Source organism: Hibiscus syriacus, unplaced genomic scaffold (assembly GCF_006381635.1).
Source record: "Hibiscus syriacus cultivar Baekdansim isolate YM2019G1 unplaced genomic scaffold, ASM638163v2 tig00110223_pilon, whole genome shotgun sequence".
Taxonomy (NCBI): Eukaryota; Viridiplantae; Streptophyta; class Magnoliopsida; order Malvales; family Malvaceae; genus Hibiscus; species Hibiscus syriacus.
Genome location: NW_024062636.1, coordinates 1332864 through 1357907, shown reverse-complemented (window position 1 = coordinate 1357907; position 25044 = coordinate 1332864). Strand labels below are relative to the sequence as shown.

The 25044-nt window shown below is 37.7% G+C and overlaps 3 protein-coding genes across 5 annotated transcripts; 1 reads left to right on the top strand and 2 right to left on the bottom strand.

Moving 5' to 3' along the window:
- The first annotated feature begins 363 nt into the window (after window positions 1–363).
- LOC120114365 (brefeldin A-inhibited guanine nucleotide-exchange protein 1-like) lies at window positions 364–15857 on the top strand. 2 transcript variants are annotated; one of them, XM_039135301.1, is made up of 11 exons: window positions 364–1607; window positions 7596–7913; window positions 8647–8980; window positions 9193–9618; window positions 9870–10162; window positions 10640–10913; window positions 12521–13023; window positions 13186–13507; window positions 13590–13953; window positions 14428–15110; window positions 15214–15857. In XM_039135301.1, the coding sequence occupies exons 1-11, from the start codon at window positions 556–558 to the stop codon at window positions 15802–15804; spliced, it is 5160 nt and encodes a 1719-aa protein (XP_038991232.1). In that variant the 5' UTR covers window positions 364–555; the 3' UTR covers window positions 15805–15857. The 2 variants fall into 2 exon arrangements, with proteins under 2 accessions (XP_038991232.1, XP_038991231.1); XM_039135300.1 differs by lacking the exon at window positions 364–1607 and having other exon boundaries at window positions 7735–7913; window positions 8637–8980; window positions 15214–15846.
- Window positions 15858–18421: 2564 nt separating this feature from the next.
- Window positions 18422–23617, bottom strand: LOC120114363 (phototropin-2-like). The gene is given in 23 exon segments (XM_039135297.1): window positions 18422–18602; window positions 18687–18827; window positions 18906–19018; window positions 19095–19146; window positions 19291–19413; window positions 19506–19612; window positions 19741–19790; window positions 19903–20006; window positions 20106–20186; window positions 20355–20439; window positions 20540–20616; window positions 20688–20777; window positions 21010–21069; window positions 21222–21259; window positions 21262–21325; window positions 21481–21530; window positions 21631–21737; window positions 21847–21917; window positions 22020–22236; window positions 22330–22603; window positions 22684–22775; window positions 22880–23062; window positions 23265–23617. Coding segments are annotated over 23 exon segments (2619 nt in total). The 5' UTR covers window positions 23588–23617; the 3' UTR covers window positions 18422–18485.
- On the bottom strand, window positions 23588–24572 carry LOC120114364. Of its 2 annotated transcripts, none has more exons than XM_039135298.1 (2): window positions 24333–24572; window positions 23588–24008 (listed from the first exon to the last, which is right to left on the bottom strand). In XM_039135298.1, the coding sequence occupies exon 2, from the start codon at window positions 23975–23977 to the stop codon at window positions 23615–23617; it is 363 nt and encodes a 120-aa protein (XP_038991229.1). In that variant the 5' UTR covers window positions 23978–24008; window positions 24333–24572; the 3' UTR covers window positions 23588–23614. The 2 variants fall into 2 exon arrangements, with proteins under 2 accessions (XP_038991229.1, XP_038991230.1); XM_039135299.1 differs by having other exon boundaries at window positions 24380–24572.
- Between the last annotated feature and the right edge of the window lie 472 nt (window positions 24573–25044).

The following is a 25044-nucleotide window of genomic DNA, read 5'->3' as shown; positions in this document are numbered from 1 at the left end:
AACCATCAAACAAAAGGTGTGCCAACCGATTATTAAGATGCATTTCACTAATTAAAAAACAAATAAGTAAAGAAATTTTATTGTTCAGGACTGTCATTAGACAACTTAGTATTTATTTCTAATTTATTCAATATTTTATTTATCTATTTTAAATTATGATAGTTGAGTTGTTTACTTATCCTAAAATTTAAGCTGTGATTTACGCATAAGGAAATATTTCCCACGTTTATATTTGTATAAAATAATATTTATACACAAAATGACATGAATTATAACCCCCGCCCAATGGCCATATGTGCGGCAGCGAGTGAGAAATAGGCTAGAAAGCACGATTAAACACGCATCCGCCGGCTGGGTTGCTCAGCCTCAGACAAATCAAAATAGCCTTACATTCAACTCCCAAGAAAAGAATTAGTCATTTGTCCAAATTTACAAACAAAAGGCTTTTTCTCCGATTGCTTCAATCTAACGCATTTCAAGTTCTGATGCCTTCCCGTATCAACCAACATTCCGGTCAGATTCCACAGACCTGGAAGTGAAATCCGATCGCCACTGATGTCAGCTCCCCAGACGCTCGGCGGTCCTTCCCGGTGCGGCCGCGTTCTGGGCCCATCTCTCGACAAGATCATCAAAAACGCCTCTTGGCGTAAACACTCTCACATCGTTTCCTCGTGCAAATCCGCCCTCGGAAAGCTCGAGACCCTCTCCGATACCGCCTTACCCGATCCCTCTTCTCCTCTACTCGGCCTTTCCGCTTCCGATGTCGAATTTTCCGTCAATCCTATCATCTTCACTCTCAACTCCAATCACGCCAAACTCGCCGAGCCCGCCCTTGAATGCATCTTCAAGTTATTCTCTCTTGGCTACGTTCGTGGCGAGATTGACAGCAACCTGCCCGATTCGATCCTCTTCAAAATTGTCGAAAGTGTTTGCAGGGTCGGTGGCATTGGCGAGGAATCGATAGAGCTTGCTATGCTCCGAGTTTTGCTGTCCGCCGTTCGATGCCCTTGCGTTTTGGTCCGTGGCGATTGCTTGCTTCTCGTCTTTAAAACTTGCTATAATGTGTATTTAAGCGGTTTGAACGGAACCAATCAGATCTGTGCTAAGTCCGTTCTAGCCCAGATTGCGCTCATTGTGTTCACCCGAGCAGAAGAGGATTCCATGGATGTTTCTATCAAAACAGTTCCAGTTAGTGAGCTTTTAGAATTTACTGATAAGAATTTAAACGAAGGGAGTTCAATTTTTTATTGTCAGAATCTTATTTGCGAGGTTGTGACTGCTAGTGAAGGGGTTCCGGATTTGAAGTTTTCTCGGTATAATACGGGTCCGGAGTTGAAGAATGGCGAGTCTAAGGTTTCGAATGGGGAGAAGGAAGAAGTTGGTGAGGAAGGTATCAAGGAAGGGATGGAATCGAGTTCCAGTGGCGATATTAGTAAAATTAGGGAGGATGGATTTCATGTTTTTAAAAATTTGTGCAAGTTATCCATGAAGTTTTCTTCACAGGGAAATCCTGACGATGAGATCCTCTTGAGAGGGAAAACAGTATCTTTGGAACTCCTCAAGGTTATTATGGACAATGGGGGTTCAATTTGGTGCACAAATGAGAGGCAAGTCATCATACTATGTTCACGTAGGATTCCGATCTTTTATTTCCTTGAAACCTCGGCTTTTTATCTTATATAGTTAGTTGTTATGGTTGTTGCATTTAGTTTGGGCTTTATCTTTGATAGTTATAAGATCTTTTCTAATGGATATTGGCATACTTAGTACTATGATTGTTGTGTTAAGAACTCTAAAATGGTAGTGAACATTTTGCTAATCTTATCCATATGCTGATATCATATAATGAAGATATTTAGGGTTTTTATTCGTTAACCCCGGCAGGATACGTCTAACACCTCAACATAGACATCATTTTGGGGTATTGATCCTCCAAATATAAACACATCTGTGTCACTCAACTTTTTCCAAGACTCAGTTACCCTCTCCCTATTCTATGCCACACGAAGCCAAATAAACCCTTTCTTCTCAAGGGCTTATGAGTAGTGCAATTTTCATGAATGATCATTTATATATATCAGTGTTAATAGAATTTCTAATTAGATCAAAATAGTGCACAGGAAGTGAGAGAAGCTCTCGCTTCTCACTAGAGCCCAGGTGTTTTTTCAAAAAAGTTTTTCCCCTACCGGCCGCTGCCGCTGTTGTCAACCGTCCGCCGCCTTACTCCGACCTCCGTTTGACGCCGTTTTCTACTGGGAAGATCGTCTGCTCACAGTGATTTTGGATCTAGCCTTAGATTTGCGAAAAAGACTGCTAATCGAAGCAGATCTACACGCCGTCCACTGCCGTTTACCGCCGCATCCCGCAGTCTGCGTTCGACACAGTCTCACCTCCGAACTCGGCATCTTATCGCGACCAACACCCGCGTTTCCTAGCGTCGAGAATCATTACATTTTTCAGTGAAAGTTCCAATCTATCCATGGCACCCCAACCCCCGTCTCAGCCCAAGCGACCTCGAAGGTCTGCTGCAACAGACGCGGTCGTTGCACTTTGCAGTGAAAGTTTCGATCTAATCATGGCACCCCAAACCCCGTCTCAGCCCAGGCGACCTCGAAGATCTGCTGCAACAGACGTGGTGGATAGGCCTGTAAACAAACCGAACGCACACGAACGGAGGTATGTTCATGTTCGTTCATTTAATAAATAAACGAACACGAACATAAACGAACAAAATGTTTTTTGTTCATTTTCGTTTATTAAGGAATATAACTTGTTCATGTTCGTTCATTTAATAAATAAACGAACATAAACGAGCACAAACATAAACGAACACAAACATAAACGAACACGAACATAAATGAACACGAACATAAACGAACATAAACATTGGACCCTACCTAGGGGTGTAAACGAGCCGAGTCGAGCTCGAGTATTGATGAGCTCGACTCGAACTCGAAAACTTTCAAAGTCAGCTTGACTCAACTCGAAAACTCGCGAGCTTAAAATTATCAAGCTCGACTCGAACTCGAAATATAATATTGAAACTCGACTCAAACTCGAAAATGCTCGAACTCAAAAAAAAATTAAGAGCTCGATTATTGGATTCTTGAGTTCAAAGTAAGCTGACTTGAGTTGCTGGATGATCACTATTTACTTGTAAATTCGAATACTCCATTATATATGAAAGAAAAGAAGATTATTTGAGTAGAAGAAACGGTGCTTAATACTTAACATCCCTTCCGGAATCCATAACCTTTGGACTTGGTTTCGAAAGCAACTGGTTTCTGGGACTCCTCTTTGCTCATCGGATAACCAGCTCGTGGCGCAGTCAAATAGAGTTCCGGCGCAGTGGATGTTGACGGTGCTGGGTATGCAGCTTATGGATCGTTCAAAAAGAACTAAACCATGTTAATATTGTTGGATTTTCCAAATAAAATTGGGTTATTTATGGAGTTGGTCATCAGAATATCAGATTAATTAATATTTTTAAGATACTTACAAATTAGTCACCAAAATTGATTTAAGAAGATTGGATTAAACATAAATGAATGAACATAAACGAACATAACCGAACAAACATAAACGAATATAACTGAACGTTCACGAACGTAAATGAACGAACGAGACCTATGTTCATGTTCGTTCATTTAATTAAACGAACACAAAATCTTGTTCATGTTCGTTCATTTAATAAATAAACGCACATAAACGAACTTCCCGCCGCACGGTTCACGAACGGTTCACTGAACGTTCAGTTCATTTACAGGCCTAGTGGTGGATGCTCGAAGGTTTGCTGATACAGGCGCGGTCGTTGCATTTTGCAGTGAAAGTTTCGATCTAACCTTGGCACCCCAACCCCGTCTCAGCCCAGGCGACCTCGAAGGTCTGCTGAAACAGACGCAGTGGATGCTCAAAGGTCTGATGCATCAGACACGGTGGATGCATCCTTTGCGGGTCACCGTTCTGTTCCTTCTTCAACGTCTAGGATTTCATCATTCCCTCTTGAACCATATTTCTGTGGTGCTTCTGTTGATATTCCTCTTCATTTTGTCAAGGATTTAGAAGCGAGAGTGAAGGAACTCAAAGCACATGTGGTTGATTTGAAGAAGCGGGAACAAGAACTAAAAAGGTTGGTGGATGCAATAGCTCGAGAAAGGCTTTTCAAGACCTCTAGACTCGTCGGTGCAGCCACTTTATCTTATCCCGGTAGGGAAAAACGTGCAAAGGAGAATGATAAGGAGAGCACAAAGATTCAGAAACGACACAGGTGAGTTTTCATCAGACGTATGCTGGCCAGACTGAGGCATTACGATAATTTCCCTCTTCCCCAACATGCTGCTATGAACGATGTATTGGCTGCCTTGGCCCGTGAGGCTGGTTGGATAGTTGAGCCCGACAGCACTACCTTCAGAAAATCTTCTACGCCCTAAAATCATCAAAGTTTGGGAACATATTCAGTGAGGTCAGGCGACAGTCCACATTCACCCAATCCTCTGAAGCAGTGCTCTATTAAAGCAACATTGGACTGTCAGCCGCCTGTTGTCAGAATTGATGACATTGGTTTGTCTTCTTCTCAAGGAGGAAATCATAGGGTCGGGAAGTTTTCAGTAGTTCAGGCAGTTCCAGCTCTTCCTAACGCTGATATTGATCATAATGGAACAAGGATAGCACTACGAAAGGGTTCTCCAATGAAGAGTTTCCCGATGTAGCGAGAAGGAGAAGAAGTGGGTTTCATAATTGGTCGAAGGAAGGTCAACCAAGAATCGGGAATGGGTTCAGAAATGATTGTTACACGATTTTTATTGAAAACCTTCCAGAGATGATCCATTGGAAGAGACTTGGGTCTATCTTTGGCACACGCGGTAAAGTTATTGATGCCTTCATTCCCAAAAAAAAACTCGAAAGGGGTTCGTTTTGGGTTTATACGCTATGCAACAATTGAAGAAGCCAGGATTGCGATTTCAAAGATGAATGGTAATCATATTTACGGCAGCAAAGTTAGAGTCTCTTTGGCTAAGTATAAACCACGACAGTCATACTGGAGAAAGTCTTTGACAGTTGTTCACCGTAAGTCTAGGATGGAAGAGATTTCGGGGATTAAATTCTCTGAAGTTGAGGGCGTAGTGGACGAAGATAAACTACACGTGCTGAGTAATTGTCTGGTGGGATGGTGCAAGAACTTTATCAAAATTGGTAATCTTGCTAATGAAATTCAAGCCAAAGGACTAGCTGGTTTCACGATAATGAGAGCTCCTGGAAATGTAGTTCAAATGGTTTTTGAAGACTCTGATTCGTTGAGAATCGCGAAGGATGATTATCTAGAGACTCTTGTAGAATGGTTTTCCAAAGTGGAAACTTGGTCCGAGAGCCTAATGGTGGAGTGTCGTCGTGTGTGGTTAGTTTGCGAAGGTATTCCTTTCACGCTTGGAATTGTGATACTTTCAAAAACATTTCCACAAAGTGGGGCAAATTATTAGCAATTCCTTTCACGCTTGGAATTGGGATACTTTTAAAAACATTGCTGCAAAGTGGGGCAAATTATTAGTAATCAACAACAGTTGTGAGTTTCCATCGCCTTTTGATCGGGCTAAAATCCAAATACTCTCAAAGGCTCAAGGGAGAATTGATGAGTTGTTGGAGTTGAAGGTTGGTGATAATTTATTCAAGATTATGGTGCATAAAATTGATTCTTCCTTCAAACCTAACTCTTGGGTCCCCGAAGATTGCTATTTTTCATTAGAACTTGTTTCTTCAATTGGATCTTAATTGGTCGGTAGCTGTATTCAGAGGCGTTTTATTTTAGTTTTTGGTTGTAATGTTGGTTAGTATTGCATTAGAAGGTGTTGTTAGATGGGTTAATAGGACAACCAATTTAGAGGTTGATGTCTTAGCTATAGAATGAATTGGCTGAACTAGTGTTTCTATTTATGGGTGGTTTAAGGTTGTTTTCTGTTCATCGGTTTCTGTTATAGGTGTTTACCAGGTTGTATCTTTTGTAATTTCTTACGTGCAATAAAATCCTAAGGCACTCTTTTCCTCATTCCACTGATTAAGGAGTTTCTCTACAAGCTCCATTAATCAAGAAGGAGGTTTTTAACGAGGCCTGAAATTCTTATAAAAAAAATATATCAGTGTTAAAAAGGGCGCAAGACTTACTAAGGCGATAGAGGTTTTATAGCCAAGGCGCAAGATGCACGCCTTATTTGAAGTGAGGTGCACTTTTAAAAATTAAAGATATACAATTTTTTCCAGTTGTATAATCAAACAAAAAGAAAAATTCATGCAAATATAAATACCAAAGAGTATTTATTATCAGCATTTTATGTATTAAACATCACTTTTGTTCCATCAATCATTGAACCTTTAGAACCCAAGCAAAACACCCCTTCCTTCCTTGGTCCACAATTCCACATAAGAAACTGAAACAATAAATAAAAGTCTAATAATGAGTTGGCATCAACTTCTTACTTGTCTCCTTGTCCCTCCATCTCGCAGCTCTCAACAAACATGTCTTCCACTTTGTTAACACTAGCTACACCCTAAACCCCACTTCTATTCATCCTAATCCTCCATTTTCGTATTTCTAAATTGTGTTTCCAAGCTTTTCTTTCTTTCTCATGGATTCAGATTTCACCATGTGCTAAATGTGTTACTCAAGAACCCATCACTATGCTACAAAACTCAATGAAACCTTTCTTTTCCTCCCTGATTCTCAATTCGTGCATGCATGCCTCTCTCGCATTTTGTCTGCTTAGTCAGTTGTCTTTTTTAACACCACAAAGGGCCTCTATTCATCCCTCTTTGTTTCTCTTTCTTTCAAACTTCAAGACAAACAATAATTATATAAGGTAAAGCACTTCACTTATCTGTATTTCACGCCAAATTTTCATACATCACCCGTGAAACTCTCTTTTCTAATCACCCTCACCATGGTTTACTCTTTTCTTCACTGACATTTTATTTTTACCTCTTTTTTGTTGTTGATATATAAGTTAGTATGTAAAACATAATAAAATAGACAAAAAAAATTGAAAAGGCGACGCCTTTCTGTGCCTTAGGCGCACCTTGCTACGCTTCATTGAAACCGCCTCGCCTAGACCTAATTAGGCGTCTCGCCTTGCCTTAGCGCCTAGGCGCACCTCAGTTGCGCCATTTTAAACACTGATATATATATATATAGGTGGGATCAACTTGCACATTGAAAAACTAAAATTTAGACTAATTTAGGATTATTGGATGAGTATAAATTGATGGCTGAAATTAAAAGTTGAAAATAGGAGAATTTTATGGAAAAAAAAGAAGTGGATAATTTCAGCCATCAATTTACACTCATCCAATTATAAATCAGTGTAAAACTTTTTTGTTTTTTACACCATGTAAGTGGATTCTACCCCTATATATAAGCGCACACAAAAATGAAAAATACTCAAAAACCATTATCTCTTCGTATATGTGTTTGTACTATTTATTGTTTATCTTGCAAGTTTTGTATGTTTGTACTACTACTGTTAGTTTGGTATATAATTTGCTTGGTTTTTTATGATCTTATGTTACATTTATCCTAGTGTTCTTATATGCTGTGATGCGTCATGCAGGTTTCTAAATGCAATTAAGCAGTATCTCTGCTTATCATTGGTAAAAAACAGTGTTTTGACAGTGATGCCAATTTTCCAGCTCTCTTGTTCTATTTTTATGAGCCTGCTAATAAAATATAGATCAGGGTTGAAAGCTGAAATTGGAATATTCTTTCCCATGTTAATCCTCCGAGTTCTTGAGAATGTTCTCCAGCCAAGTTTTGTACAGAAAACGACTGTCCTTAATCTGTTGGAAAAGATTTTTGAGGATTCGCAGATTATCATTGATATATTTGTGAACTATGACTGCGACGTGGATTCACCAAACATATTTGAAAGGTATTTTTTCCCCTAATTATTGTTTGTATAAGTTTTTGACATGAATGCTGGTTCTATGTCCTCAAGTTTGTTGTCAATTCACCGAACATATCTTAAAGGTAACTTTTACAAATAATTGTTTGTACAGATATTAGATATCATTGCCGATTCCATGCCCTAATAATTGTTTGTACAAATGTTAGATATCAGTGCCGATTCCATGCCCTAAAGTTTGATTACTATGTCAAGTTTTATTTAGAAGTTTCCAACTAATCATATGTGAAATCCTGTATGAATTTGATACGTGTTTCTCTAGTTTCACAAAACTAAAGTTGGTCAACATAAAAAGTAACTCAAGACTCTGTTATTGGTTAATGTTTTCAGAGCATCCTTTTGCTTCATATCTCATTATTTTCATTTGGATTTCTCATTTGTTCTTTTTTTTTTAATTTATTATATTGCACTTTAGTTAAATGTATTAAAAGGTTAATAATCAAATCAATGGTTATGTCGTATATGATTTGAAAACTTTTGCAAAATTTGCAAAAAGCTGCTCTATATAGGAATTAATTATTAGCCAAAAAGACCGTAGGAGTTAACTTGAGCACCAGTCATTTGTGATGTTCTCAGAGCCTGCTTTAGCTTCTTTCCTTGTGTAATCTTTTTTTCAGTTTCTCATTACCTTTCGTTTCTTAATGCATTGCAGTTTAGTAAAATGTATTAAAACTCTTATAATTCCATCAGATATTTGCAGGATTGTCAATGGCCTTCTTAAAACTGCTCTAGGGCCGCCACCTGGTTCAACCACAACTTTGTCTGCAATCCAGGATATTACTTTTCGGCATGGATCAGTAAAGTGCTTAGTTGGCATCATTAAATCAATGGGAGCTTGGATGGATGGACATTTAATGATAGTTGACTCCAACTTACATAAGAGCTCTGAGAATGACACTTCAGCAGAGAGCTATGCAACCCTGACTGCTGAAGATGGAACTCTTCCTGAATGTGAGTTGCATCCAGAAATGAATTCTGAAGTATCAGATGCTGCTACACTTGAGCAACGCCGAGCTTATAAGATTGAACTCCAGGTTAGTTATTGTTCTGAGTGGGGACAGAGCGTTACTGGTTCTTCAAGTAGCACGCTCATTTGGTACCAAATTGTCATAGAGGGTTGCCTTTATGTAATTTTATTATTAACTTTTATTATTTCGTGTACTTTTATGTAATTTTGTTGTATGTCTAGTTTTCTCCATTTCTTAACAAACTTAGTTTTAGTGATAATTTTACGTGTTACATGCAGAAAGGTGTTTCATTGTTCAACAGGAAGCCATCCAAAGGCATTGAATTTCTTATGAACACAAAAAAAATTGACAACACTCCAGAAGAAGTGGCATTTTTTCTGAGGAAAAACACTACTGGATTGAATGAAACCATGATTGGCGATTATTTGGGTGAAAGGGAAGAATTTGCTTTGAGAGTCATGCATGCTTATGTGGATTCCTTTAATTTCAAATCTATGGATTTCGGTGAAGCCATTAGGTTCTTCCTACGTGGATTTAGGTTGCCAGGTGAAGCACAAAAAATTGATCGTATCATGGAAAAGTTTGCTGAACGCTATTGTAAATGCAATCCAAACTCATTTACTAGTGCAGATACAGCCTATGTACTGGCATACTCTGTCATAATGCTCAACACTGATGCTCATAATGACATGGTCAAAGATAAGGTTTGTTTTTCCAACTTTTTTTGTTTCTTCAGTACATCGCTGGATTTTGAACTTTTTCTTTACATGCTTGCTTAGATATGTTGTCTTTTCTAATCTATTCGGGGGATTGTAAACCTTTCGAGTGCTTCAAATTTTTCCAATCAACAATGTGGAATTTCTTTCGTTCTATTATATGTTTTTAATTGTTCTTGGATAAACTCACAATTGATTTGATTCTGCTCAATTCTGTTATATGTTGCTTCTGCATTCAGATGACCAAATCTGATTTCATCCGAAACAACCGAGGAATAAATGATGGCAAGGATTTACCTGAGGAGTATCTTGGTGCTCTTTATGACCAGATTGTGAAAAATGAAATTAAGATGAGTGCTGATTCTGCTGTTCCTCAAAGCAAGAAGGAAAATAGCTTAAACAAGTTATTGGGTTTGGATGGTATACTGAATCTGGTTAGTTGGAAGCAAACAGAAGATAAGCCACTGGGTGCAAATGGCCTTCTTATAAGACACATTCAAGAGCAGTTTAAGGCAAAGGCAGGAAAATCGGAGTAAGTTTCTTAATCTAATTCTTATGTTTTGCTCTGTGGAAGATGATTGGTGGGGCAAGGAATAGAAGGGTGGAAGATGATTGGTGGGGGCAAGGAATATAAGGGTGGCGCTTGTTTAGGTTGTATATTGGTTTTGTCTTGAATCATGTTTTTCCTTCGTGCCATTAATTTATGAGCAGCTTTAGGTGAATTTTTTGGGGCACATTTTTGTATATGATTTAAGATTTTATGGTACATTTTGTTACATTCCCTACGTTGTGACATGTTCGGAAAGGAAGTCATTTGATCTTAGTTGATGCTAGCATAAAAGACTGTAAATGAACTTGCATCTTTAAACAAAGAATTCAGTTCTTGTATGTTCCTCTATATATGTTCCCTCCATATTGCTTCTATTTTAAAAAGATCTTTGTTCTTTAATCACCCCAATATCCTGGAGGTATATTTGTAAATGATAACCATTTAAATTTCTTTTTTCAGGTCTGTTTATCATTATGTTTCAGATGTATCAATCTTGAGATTTATGGTGGAGGTCTGCTGGGGACCTATGTTGGCTGCATTTAGCGTTACTCTTGATCAAAGTGATAATAGACTTGCTACTACTCAATGCTTACAGGGCTTTCGACATGCTGTGCATATAACTGCGGTATTGGGCATGCAGACACAGAGAGACGCTTTTGTCACCTCTGTGGCAAAGTTCACTTATCTCCATTGCGCTGCAGACATGAAACAAAAGAATGTTGATGCTGTAAAGGTACGTGGTATTTGATGCACATGATAGCCAGTAATTGTAATATTCTCCTTGGCATTCTCATATGCTATATCACGAGATGTGTGTTTTTTTTTATAGAAGTTGGAGGTCTCATTAAAACTCCTTTCGTATTCGTTCACATACTAAAGGTATGTTAATGAACATTGGAAGGAAGAAAAGAGTATCTCAAATTTTATTGATAAAATACCCGATACAAAAGACACCACGGAATATCCTCTCATGGTGATGTACACCATTACAACATACACCTTAACCTCATATAACCTCATCCAAAGCCACAGTCTAATCACCTTACATCTAATTGCACCACCAGCAGTAGGAATAAAACAGCGCAACAGAACATAATACAAATTAAAAGCAATACCTACAACCATATAGACTAAAACAACTACAATTGAAGGGACAAGATCTAATGGGACTCGTCTTCTTCAGGAGCCCAAGAGTTTGGTTTGAATGAAGGCTCTATCTCATGCACCATGACCTTGAAGAAGTTGTCACCAACCTTCAATTCCACCATCGCATCAATTCTCGCATCAGCCTTTGTGAGGACTTGAATTTTTGCCCGATCAAAGGATGATGGAGACTGACAACCTTCGTCGATAGCTAGTAATAAACCCCACTTATCAGCAATGTTCTTGAAAGTATCCCAATTCCATACGTGAAAAGGAACACCCTCGCAAACTAACCATACTCGACGACACTCCATTACCAAACTCTCTGACCAAGCTTCGACTAAGGAGAACCACTCTTCGAGAATCTTTGATTTATCGTTCTTCACACTTCTCAAAGAAGCATTGTCTTAGAAAATCATTAAAATAGCATTACCAGCAGCTCTCATTAAGGTGAAGCCAGTGAGGCCCTTCGCTTGCATTTGTCTGGCGAGAAGACCAATTTTGACAAAGTCTTTGCACCACCCCACTAGACAATTGCTCAACACCTATCACGAGATGTGTTATAACTGCTGCATTGGTCAATCTGATTGTTTTGCCTTTACAGCCTCCCACCAGAGATACCATAAAGTTCACTTGTGTTGTGGGCTTTATTCTTTTATGCCTTTTAGTTCCTTTTTCTTGGATTAGCTTGTTTATGGAACATTGATAATCTAGTACTTAGAAATCATGTTCAAGGATGTTTGACCATGTTCAGTCTTTGGTTGCTCTTGTGATCTTTGTAATGAAACTGTTGTTAGCGAGCATAGTGAATCATAGGTGTGATGCTTTTTACAATGAATACAATTATGATTAAATTTATTGGCCATATGCCTGATAATGGTTTCATCATTGATAAACAATAAATTGAAGTGGGCAACAGTTGCGGTTATGGTGTTAGTCATGGTATTGCTTGAAGAAGGCAACCTTTTGAGGGTTGTGTTTTACACATCTATGATACTCTGCACAGATAATATCCAATTAGCTTAAACTGTGATGGTTGGATGATAGAAGTTCCTATTTGTTGGTAAAATAGGTTTAAAATTCAATGCATTCAATTTAGTTAGTAATGCTAATGCCTGTTTCATGTTTATGATATAATTTTCTTCTGTAAAATATTCTTTTTAGATCTCACTACTTGAAACTTTTTACTTTCTACAGACAATAATATCTATTGCCATTGAAGATGGTAACCATCTTCAGGAAGCTTGGGAGCATATATTGACCTGCTTGTCCAGAATTGAGCATTTGCAACTGTTGGGAGAAGGCGCTCCAACTGATGCATCCTTTTTAACTGAGTCAAACACTGAAACAGATGACAGGATGGCAAAATCTGCCGATCTTCAATATCTGAAGAACAAAGGAACCCTCCAGAATTCAGCTGTAATGGCAGTTGTCCGAGGAGGTTCTTATGATAGCACCTCTGTTGGAGTCAATAGTTCTGGGCTGGTATCTCCTGAGCAAATTAATCACTTCATTGCTAACTTGAATTTATTGGACCAGATTGGAAATTTCGAGTTGAACCATATATTTGCACATAGCCAAAGGTTAAACAGTGAAGCAATAGTGGCATTTGTGAAAGCCCTTTGCAAAGTTTCTATATCAGAGTTGCAGTCTCTTACAGATCCTCGGGTTTTTAGCCTCACTAAGCTAGTTGAAATTGCGTAAGAGTCTTGCCTATTTTTAGAAAATTTCCTATAATGCTAGTTCCATCAGAATCTCAATTATTTACCTTCAGATAAATTTGCCCTAGCTCTCTCTGTCACATTTGTCTCCCTCTGCTGTCTACCTATGAAGAACCCTTATTCTACAATGTCCTATTGCAGGCATTACAATATGAATCGCATCAGATTAGTTTGGAGTCGCATGTGGAATGTTCTTTCTGATTTCTTCGTTTCAGTTGGATTGTCTGAAAATTTATCTGTAGCAAGTTTTGTGATGGATTCATTGAGGCAACTTGCTATGAAATTCTTAGAACGTGAGGAGCTTGCAAATTACAATTTCCAGAATGAATTTTTGAGGCCATTTGTGATTATTATGCGGAAAAGTAACTCTGCAGAAATAAGGGAATTAATAGTTCGATGCATCTCTCAGATGGTCCTGAGTCGTGTCAGGAACGTGAAATCTGGATGGAAAAGTGTTTTTATGGTATGCTAGTGGCTCACGTAAGATTTCTATTATCATGCAGCTCCAATATTTTCTTTTTCACACAATTATGTTCTTTTCTTAGGTGTTCACAGCTGCTGCTGCAGATGAGCATAAGAATATTGTCTTGGTTGCTTTTGAGGCGATGGAAAAAATAGTGCGAGAATACTTCCCTCATATAACTGAGACAGAGGCTGCTACATTTACTGATTGTGTAAGATGCCTCATCAAGTTTACAAATAGCAGATTTAACAGTGATGTTAGCCTTAATGCTATTGCATTTCTCCGGTTCTGTGCATTCAAACTTGCTGAGGGAGGACTTGTTTGCACTGCTAAGAGGTTGGATGATGGTTCATCTGTTTCAATTGTTAAAGAGGATGATTCAGATGTGCAAAGTCTCACTGACGTTGATGATCATCCTGGATCTTATTGGGGCCCTCTGCTAACAGGTAATCAGTTAATTTGATGTATAGGTTAGAGGTAATCCTCTAACCTATACATTGTTATGCAATATGGAAGGCATTATAGGTTTTTTTATGATTGGATCCTTAGCAATCAAAACTGAGCTGATTAAATGGTTCACAGTATTTTTTGATTACTGGATAGCATACCCTTATAGCTAGTAGTTCAACATGTTGTCACTTTCTTTGTTTATGTCTCATGTCAGAGACTAGAGATATAAAATTTTTGTTGTTTAAATCACTGCACAGGATCTATTTTCCATTGTTAATCCATTAAACAACTCCGAGTTCAGGTTAGGCTCTTATCTACATGTTAAATGCAAAAGAAAAAAATCATTTCACTGCCCACTTTGACTAAATTGTTCTCTCAAAGGAAACATGATTCCCTATCAATCTTACTTTTTGACATTGCAGAAAAGAATGCCTTTGGTTCTGAAGTTCCAGAATTTTGCTATGTTTCAGGTTTATCAAAACTAACATCTGATTCAAGATTAGCTGTCCGAAAGAGTTCGTTGGAAGTGCTTTTCAACATCCTGAATGATCATGGTCATCTTTTCTCACGAATATTCTGGCTTTGTGTTTTTAGTTCTGCTGTTCTCCCCATATTTGATGGTGTGTGTGAAAAGAGAGATAAGGCTATAAAAACTGAGCAGGATACACCAACTGCTGAATCTCCTCATCGTGATGGAAATACCTGGGACACTGAAACTTCTACCGTGGCATCTCAGTGTCTAGTAAATTTATTTATTAGATTTTATGATGTATTAAGGCCCCGGCTATCAGATGTGGTATACATACTGACAGGGTACTTAGGAAGTTCAATAAAGGGTCACGCAAGCATTGGAGTTGCGGCGATGTCTCGTTTGACGGGAGAGTTAGGAAGCAGACTTTCAGAAGATGAGTGGCAAGAAATATTTCTTGCTTTAAAAGAAACAGCCACTTCAACTTTGCCTGGGTTTAAGAAGCTTTTGAGAACCATGGATGACATAAAAGTGCCTCACAATTCTCAATCCTATTCTAATACCGAAACGAGTTCTGATCATGGATTCACCAATGATGATGTTGAGGGTGATAATCTGCAAACCGTGGCTTATGTGGTTTCGAGAATGAAGAGTCATATTTCCATCCAGCAACACATTTTACAGGTTCTCCCTCTGCGTGCTATTTTCTTGCATGCTAATGACATTATTCTTAATTCTATAGAAACTAATGACATAATCATAGTTGTTTCGGTTTTCATTATTTCAGGTTGTAACTGATATATACAAAACACACATGCAATTCTTGTCAGCTGCAAATACTAATGTTATTGTCGAGATATTTTCTTCCATTTCATCACATGCTCTGGAACTGAACTCTGAGACAAGAATGCAACAGAAAATACAGATAGCGTGCTCAATCTTGGAGCTCTCTGAACCTCCCATGCTTAGCTTTGAGAACGAGGCTTATCACAATTACCTCAACTTCCTCCAAGATTTTGTCGAAAATAATCTGTCCATCTCCAAAGAGATGAATCTAGAATCACTACTTGTAGCAGTGTGTGAAAAAATATTGCAAATATACCTCAACTGTGCCACCGATCACCAGAATGTGCCATTGACCCATTGGATTATTCCATTAGGTATTGCCGAGAAGGAAGAATTGGCAGCTAGAAGTCCATTACTTGTGTCAGCATTGAAGGCATTGAGTGGTTTGGGAAGGGATTCCTTCAGAAAATACATATCAAACATCTTTCATCTGTTGGTAGATCTTGTCCGGAGCGAGCATAGCTCGGCCGCAGTTCAACATGTTCTCCGCAACATATTCCAGTCGTGTATAGGTACAATAATCATGCAATAATTTAATTTTATGTTTTAGAGTAAATTGCATTTTGATATTATTACGTCACGGTTTTGATCACATAGTTGGCTTGATGATTAGCGAAGATATAGCTTTTTATGAGTTCTTTTTCTTTTGTTTCATAGAAAAGAGAGTGTACATGTTAATGGACTCCTTGATAATATGAATTGAAGTTTGCTGCACTTGGTTTTACATAGTCTCTTTTACTAGAAAATGATATTAAATTAACCATATTTCCTCTATCAGGCAAGACAAGGTCAAAATATGAAATTGTTACACGAGATTTGGCTTTGGCCGACACAAATATATGCTGTTTGGGTAATCAAATAGGTTTCAAAGAGCTGAGATATTTAAACTTTTTATTTTAATTTCACGAATTTTGAATAGCATTTAAATAGGGATAATGATAAAATTAATATAATAAAATAATCATTTTAGTCTTTAATTTTTTTAAAAACACTTTTTTGTTAATGTTTTGTAAACAAATTTTAAGCTATAAGAGGATATTTTATCCCAAAATAAAATATTTTAAAAATAAGAGTTAAAATAATTATTTTATCAAATATTAAGGGTTAATTTTATCGAATATGGCTTTTAAATAATTAAAGAGAAGAGTGGGACAAATTATGATACATGGAACTCCTCATATCAGTCCACCCAACACTGCTGATACTTTATTCTCTTGGAATAGTAAAAGGAATCGTTACTATAATTATAAACTTCTCCGTTGACCAATTCACTCGTGCATTCAAAAAAGTAAAAGAAGAAATCATCATCAACTTATGTTTGATCTTTCAATCCTGATAAACTCTGTATCTAAAAATAAAGAATATCATAGATATTTATATCCAAATATTACAGACAATTGAACCCAAATGGATCAACTGCATCAGCTACACGTAGTTATATTCTCAGCTAGTGGAACTCAAGCTAAGTTCCATGTATATAAGCAATGCCTGTCGTCCTTACAACGCATTGAAGTATCATAAAAGACATCCAATGAAGATCGACGAAGGAATCTCGAACCCCTTCCATCCACACCACAAACTCAAGCTTCAATGCACCGAGATACCATTCAATTGCAACGGCTGTAACGTCGCCGGCATTGGCCTCAAATACAGTTGTTGGCATTGAGATTTCGACTTACACAAGACCTGCGCCAAGCCCTCTCCGACCATCACTCGCCCGTTTTATAAAAACTGCGAGTTCCAATTCTTCTATGTATCCGGGGGCAACGCATGAGGATCTGCAACGCGTGTCGGAATGATGTTACGGGCTTTGTCTGCCACTGCAGACAGTGCGATTTCGATCTCCATCCTTGTTGCGCGAACCTCCTCCCGAGTGTTGGATGACGGGGAACATAATCTTTACTTGTGCCTTAAGGTATCAAGCTCGTGCCATTAGCGCGGCGACAAAGGGAGCGGCTGGTCTTACAGGTCGCAATGCAAAGGTTATAATCTTCATGTGTCGTGTGTTAAGGAGTTGCTGGTTGAGAGTTGGGAAGCCATGTATTTGAATGGTGATAAGAACAGGGTTAGAGAGCTGCAGACCAGGATCCCGAGCCTTGGTGGGACGTTGCGAAACTATGACGGAGGAAGAGAACGAAAGACGAAGAAATTCTGTAAAATTGCTGGTGGGGCTGTTCGGCTAATTGTCTCGGCCGTTCTTGGTGATCCTACAGCTATAATCGGTGCTATGGTGGCTGGTATTATGTCCAATATACAACTCCATAAGAGTAAATTAACAACATGCTTACTGAATTGATTTGTTTTACATGTAGCTAAAAAGTCTGAAAGTGTTTCAGGTCAAGGATAAGGACCGATATAGGATTTTGTATTAGGATAGATAATTTTTTAAAATTTTAGAGACAATAAACTTATAAGATTTCACGAACGAAAATAAATTATTAATATAAATATAAAAAAGTTATTTAAATTATATAATTATTTGATATTTTCAAGAGACAATCATTTTGTTATATCTTTCGTTTATTTTTTTGTTATGGTCATCTTATCGAGAGTATGCCAAAATCTAGCATGATCAATTTTAAGAAAAACTTTATATGCAAATATCAGTATGTGTTATATAGTAACATCTCTAATTTTAAAATTTTAATATAACACTTATTATTTATTTGGAATAATTTAAATTATTATAGAATAATATTTGTTCAAAATATTTTTTAAATTATTAGCATCGTGCATATTTTATAGATGTAATTGATTGAATCAGAGACCTTTAAATTTATTTTTCAAATCACTTAATAAGATCAACATATGATATCTCTAATCTCTAAATTCTTTATCTTTCTCTTTGTTTCAAAAATAATAATGTGTACGAATATATGAGAATATAAAAAATACTTTAAATATACCAAAAACTTTGATTTTTTTATATTAACTTGAAATAAAAACATGAATACATTAATACACAAGTTTGGTAATATTTAAGCAGTATTATTGATTTACATGAGACAAACAAAAATCATCATTAGATCTTTGAGCCACACAAATATAATAAATAATAATAATTAGATTAACAAAAGCTATGAACATTAAAAACTATATTTATGATTACATTTTCCAGTTCCAAAAAGCTATTATTTGAAGCCAACAGAAAAATGAAGATTGCTGCCACAAATTATAAACCCTAAGAAACTAGTTGATACTTGCTACGAAGCCTTAGAAAATATCCATGTCAATAGAATTAACGAGCACCCCATCATCTTCCCAATTGACCTCTTTGCTCTCACTTTCTCTTCCGATTAATTCAAGCGGCACCTCTAATGGCGGTGCACTCTGCAAACCAAAAAAAAAAAACTATTAATCATTGCAGCAACAAAGGAGCTTAAACAAACAATTGAATCATAATGTGTGTAGTACCATGCAGCGTATAAGAGGCCAGTTGATGCCCCTGAAGAAAGGATGTTCTTTAATCTCGTTGGCGCCGGTACGCGACCCCAGTCGCCCACCAGGCTCTCGGTTCAACAATGCATTAATCAGCTGCCTTGCTGCAAGACTAACCTGCATTCACCAAAGCATTTTTCACCGGTGCAGCTCCAAGAAGTAAACCAGTACATGACACTCGGTATTAAATCGTACCGGAATGCTACTCGGGAAGGTGAGGTCCTTGTGCAAGATGTTAGAGAACGTCTTCTGCCGGTTTTTGCCTCGAAACGGTGTACGTCCGTAGAGCATCTCATACAGCAAAATGCCTGAATTCCAAACATAATTCCATTGATGTTATGTTCATAACACAATGTTATTAACATGTACATGAGAACTACTTACCGAGTGCCCACCAATCAATTGCACTACTGTGTCCTGCACCTGTAATGATTTCCTGAAACCAAGTAAAATATAACCATGTTCAGTAAAAATTAAGGATTGTAGAGCCGCTTCGACTCTCACGTTTTTTTTCCTTGAAGTATTCGTATCCGATTCATATTCTGGTCTGGAACTTAAAACAAGAGGAGTGAGTGTATACTGGCGCAATATATTCTTCGGTTCCAACAAATGAATTGGACTGTGTAGATGGCTCTGCAACAAATGTTGGATGAGGTTGTTTCCTGGATCTCCTTTTCTTGTTAGGCAAGGCATGCTTTAAAACCTGGAAATTTCATCAAATTTAATCTCATGCATAACTATATCATATTTTATCAAAATGGTACATATGATGCAAGATTGACATAAAAAACATACTTGGGGTTTACAGGGAGTCACAAATGATAAATCAAAGTCTGTTAATACAACATGCCCATCTTTTTGGAGTAGAATATTTTCCGGCTTCAGATCTCGATATACTATTCCTATCACAAACCATTAACAATGGCAGCTTGATCAGCATTATATTAGATTGCAGTAGCCTAGATCTTGCAAAAAGGCGTTATTCGATTCGATTTTATTTGTCATCGGAATCCAAAGTTTATCAACATACCTAGACAATGAAGATATTCCAAACCAGTGACAACCTCTGCTGCATAAAACCTGGAAAAAGCAACATAAACACCCTAGTAAGAATGGAACAAGATTAAATCTGTTTTGCCAAAAAAAAAGTAGGAACATTGAGAAGTTATAATTATGCAATAAATAGGTGTACCTTGCAGAATCTTCTTTGAAAAATTTCATAGGTTGCTTATCGAGCAAGTTAAATAGCTCACCACCAGGGCAAAAGTCTGTTATCAAACAAACGTGTGTGGGAGTCTGAGGAGATGAAGAAATCATTAGCATATGTCAATTACAACTTAAGGATCCATAAAACTTGCAAATTATAGGATGAACTAAGAATTTGACAGCAAAAACCTGAAAAGATGCGTATAATGAGGGAAGGAAAGGGTGATCCAGGAGTGAGCTGATTTCCCTTTCGACGCATGCTCGATGAACCTGTACAATTAATTCGATGAGTCAGTTCAATGATCAAATACTGTTTGTTTTAGTCAAACAATTTCGATCGTCAATGCCAAATGCTTACACTCATATACATATAATCCACAATTAACCCAGATTCGAGACGAATGCTGATATATAGAAGAAATTAAACAATAAGCAAACCTTGTTACGGTTCAACATCATAGACTTCTCCATTGCCTTCATAGCAAATAATTCTCCGCTACCTTTCAGTTCCACCAGATGAACACTGCAACCCAATAACTTAGATTAGACACAGAAATGAAGTAAGAATTCATGCCATATATAATGACTTGAGGTAAAAGCAAACAGTGACATGAAAGAGGTACCTGCCAGTGTCACCACATCCCAAGGGTTTTATGGGTTTAAAATGATGCAGCCCCATTTTTTCACCACGAGAAGTGATCTGTATTACATATAAATATCAAAGACTGCATCCAAGAAGAAATAATGACTTGAGAAAACGGAAAAGGTTACCTTTTGAATTGCTAGCCAAGAAGGACAATCTCTTTTATGAGGCCTTGGGAAGACTGGTTGAGAGTGGAGCGCCCACAAATCTTCCGGGCTCTAAATATTTTACCAGTATGCATATAAAGTCTCATCAATTATAATCATATCAGACAGCTCCTAGTTAAAAGTTATCGAATACCATGTTCGATGCAACTTGAAAGAATATTGACAGTGTAAACATTGAGATATAGAGTTCCCAACGCAATTGGAAGAACATATTTGTTTATATTTTCATCGATGACTGAGACAAAGCTATTAATATTTCGAAGAGAAAGAAAGAATACCTTACCAAATTGGCATCAGGAAGTTCGCGAACTGCTTCATCAACATTTTCTGCAGTGGCTTTGACCTGATTAACGAAATGATATCCCAGTTGAGCATCAAGTATGTTTGACATGATTATGCTCACTCTTTCAACACTCTACTTTAAGAAAAAGGAAGAGTCTACAAAACGGGCATTTACGATATGTATATATTTAGAAGAAGAAAATGATTACAGACCAACTTAGCACTTTGTTGCTCTGTCTGCTTTGAGAGGCGTTTTGTAGGGGCTCAACATGATCACTTCCATCAAGTTGGACGCCTATGAAATATTGAAGCTCACTCTGTAAATCACCAGGAACTTGTCACAAGAGTTTCTGAGGAGACAAACTAAACACCGACACTAAAAAAATAACACGAACAAGTCAAAATCATGACAGTGGCATGTAAAAGAAAACATGAAATAAATACATGGATTGTTGGATGTAGCAGGAACCACCTTCTGGTCACGCATAGGTTGCAAGTGAAATAAATTCCAGAATTTCTTACCTGCAAGTCATACAAATTGTAACAGGTCACTCAAAGGATGTTTCCTTCAGTATGCATACATACATACAAACATATATATATATATATATATATTACAAACCACTCTTGGTGTAGTTGATTAACTGGACAGTGATTTCCCTTTGTTCTCTAATAGCATCTCTTATCTTTGAGACAGTCGCTTGATCAGTTTCAGGTCCTTGAAGAAATCTGTTAAAAAAATGCCATGTTATTGGTTCGATATGATTGGAAACCAACTTATAATCGGCAGTTGATTGAAGTAGCTCAATATCAAAATTAACGTTGTATAATTACATACCTGCAGTTCCTTCCCAAGATTTCCTCTCGTGTATATTCAGTCAATTCAAGAAAGCTATCAGATGCAAATATCTGCAACATTGTAGTGGTTTTTCAGATACAATATATGTACTTTATCTTGTGAATTGAAATCGAATCGGGTGAGGAAAATGATACTGAAAGGGTCTTACTTACAATGGGATTATCGGCGATTCGAGGATCTGTGATAACGAAATTCTTTTCGATACGTTCCAATGTTGTTGCTAGATCGAATCCTTGGCGTATGTCCGTCTCTCTTTCAGCGCGTTCCCAACTATCGGTTGGTTCAATGTCTTTGGTCATTAATTCCTCTGGTTCAACAATTGGTTCTTTTTCTTGCCTGGCTGCATAGCTAGAAGACCTGCCTTTTAACCTGGGGGAAGATATCATGCATCATATATACCTGTTTCAGATTCAAAATAGAAAGTAATGAATACATGAGAGAACTTAATCCAGAATAACTCACCCCATTAAAGAAATTCGTGCTGATTTTCGATCTTTCTTGTTAATATCCTGCATAGGAGTAGAAGCACAGAAGTCGGACCTAGGAGTATATCTCCCAGGGGTACTACTGTTTTCAATTTCAGCAGATTTAGGCAGAACATAGTCAATGTTGAAATTTTCCTGCTCTTCAAGCTTGTTAGTTGCATTATTACATGTTGTTCGAATGTGAGATTGAGGGCGTTTTACAGTTTGGACAACCTCTGTGATGGAATCTAAAGCCTTATCCTTCTGACGAGCTGTTTCAAAATGTAGGATCATTACATATTAGACTGAAATCACATTATAGAACACCCCCAACAGCTAAAGCATAATTTACCATCGTAACGAATTAACGACTGAGGCAGTCCATTAGGCCTCAATGCCTTTTCAACGATACCTTCTGTGTATTTGCTGACCTCCACCTGCATTCTGCATAAAACAACATTCAATAACTATGCATGCATTTGGAATGAAAAAACAATGGTGTAATTCGAAATCCGATATCGATATGAAGAAAAGTAAGGAAAACTAACCCAATGAACTTGATGGTTTTCCCATTATCATCTTTTATGGGAGTCACAGTAAGAAGATTCCAGAAAGGAGTTCCATCTTTCTTGTAATTTAAGAGCCTGCCGCAATAGCTTTTTCCATTCTTAACTGCATCTCTGATCTTGGCAACCTCATTCTGGTCTGTGTCCTGTCCTTGTAGAAAGCGGCTAAACGAAAAATACGGGGACAATAAAGATTACATTGCATATCAGTTACGGTTTTACAATACTTGAAATGATCAGTAACAGCAAGTGTCAAAAAGATTATCTACAATCAATCATGTGTCATCGATTAGCATAGAAAATTGCAACAATTTTGTGCTGTAGAATGATGGCAGGTTGTGTCACATATCTAGCAGCAAGTACATACCAGTTTCTTCCTATGACCTCCTTTGCGGAATAACCGGTTGTGGTGAAGAATCCGCTGCTTGCATACATTATAGGGCAGTCAGGTTTGGTGGCATCCGATACCACGAAAGTTTGTTGCAGCGTTGCCAAAGCATCCTTCAGATCCTGTGACACCCTTGGAATTTGATCCAATCCATGACTTGATTCATCTGATGTCCTTACTGATCCCACTGAAAATTTATCTAAAGAGAACTTATTCTGATTGTCTTCTCCGCTCGGCTTCATCGTTTTGCCGATCACTTTGAAGTACCATCTCCAGAATCTGTCTGCAATGCAATACCCCATTCTGCAGTTCTTTCAGCTATGCTAGCTTCAGTTAAATTCTATGAGAGGAATTTTCGTTTGGATCTTTCCCTCCCCATTCAAGTTTTTGATAGAATCAACAATGCTTATGGTATTGGACTTGTCGGCAGCCTCTCCTCCGAAAGCCATCCACTTGTTTGCAGGCTCTTTTCTTGCTTTAGGAACGGCATCCATTGATGATCCTTCCTGTTGCACTTGTGCCACTGCACTGGAACCCTCTACTGTATCACAAGATTGTCCAACATTTCGAGTACCCGATGATTCAAAAACCTCGGTTGATCTCTCTTGCTCCCGGCGGCTAGATTTAGCATTTACCGATGATGTCGAACTATTAAAACTTGATGCAGATGACCCCGGCTGTCCCCCAGCCATTGGTCCCTCTATTTCCTACGAACGTGTGAGGCTGCATATAAACCAAGTCAGAAAAGTGGCCCTTATGAGAAATAAACTTCATCATCATGTCACTCGAAATCAATTAAAATGTCTCTCAGAATTCAGAGCGTGTAAATGATCTCCTACATGATACTATACTAGGAAAAATGCAGAAAAGTTGCTAGTTTGATCCAACATAAAGCATTTGTACTTTAATACTTGGCAAAAAGTAACAATCAAAGCCCAGAACTATGAATGAAATTCTGGCAAAATAGATTTCTGAGCTAATAATAAGTCGAAAACAGTTTGCAGATAAAGTACACAGAAGGGGTAGTCAAGAAATGGGAAAAAGGACCTTTGCCGCAGAAACTTATATAGCAAGAAATCTCCAATGGTGCGTACTTTTTTTTTAATCAAAATCGAGTCCGAACTCAAACAACTCGAACAACAATGGTGTCAATGGCACTGCTCCTCCACGGGGAGAACGAAGCTTCCATGGTACTTTTTAACACTTTGAAGACTCCCTTTTTGCTACACATGCAATCTAACATGAACAAACATATCTTTTTAAGTTTCTGGTTCTGGTTTCCGCATGAAAAGATAAAATGAAAACAGAGTTAAAATCAGGATAATGCTCCATAAATATTAGACTTCCAAGTTCCAACCCCACAAATGGCCCCATACCTTTTAGTTTCCATCACGGCCTTAGATTCCTTGCGTAAGGATGGGAGGCATGATTTTATGCTATGGTCAAATAATTCATTTATTCATTAGCAGTCATTTTATCCGATCTTTTTACCCTTATTTATCCGTCTCGATAAAATAAATCAAATTCTTCGATTGGAATCTATGTTGTATAAAAGATTATCATTCGTGGAGTTGAGAAGTGAGACACTCATCAAACTTTGTGAGGCTACAATGACACCAAATGCTCAGCAATTTCTTGAAGCTAAAACATCGCTTTCACTTTACGATATTTGTTGAGGCAAAATAAAAGCATTGCATGAACACACATCAAGATCAAGGACCACAAAAATAGCCATGGTGATGGGGTAATGGTACGGTTT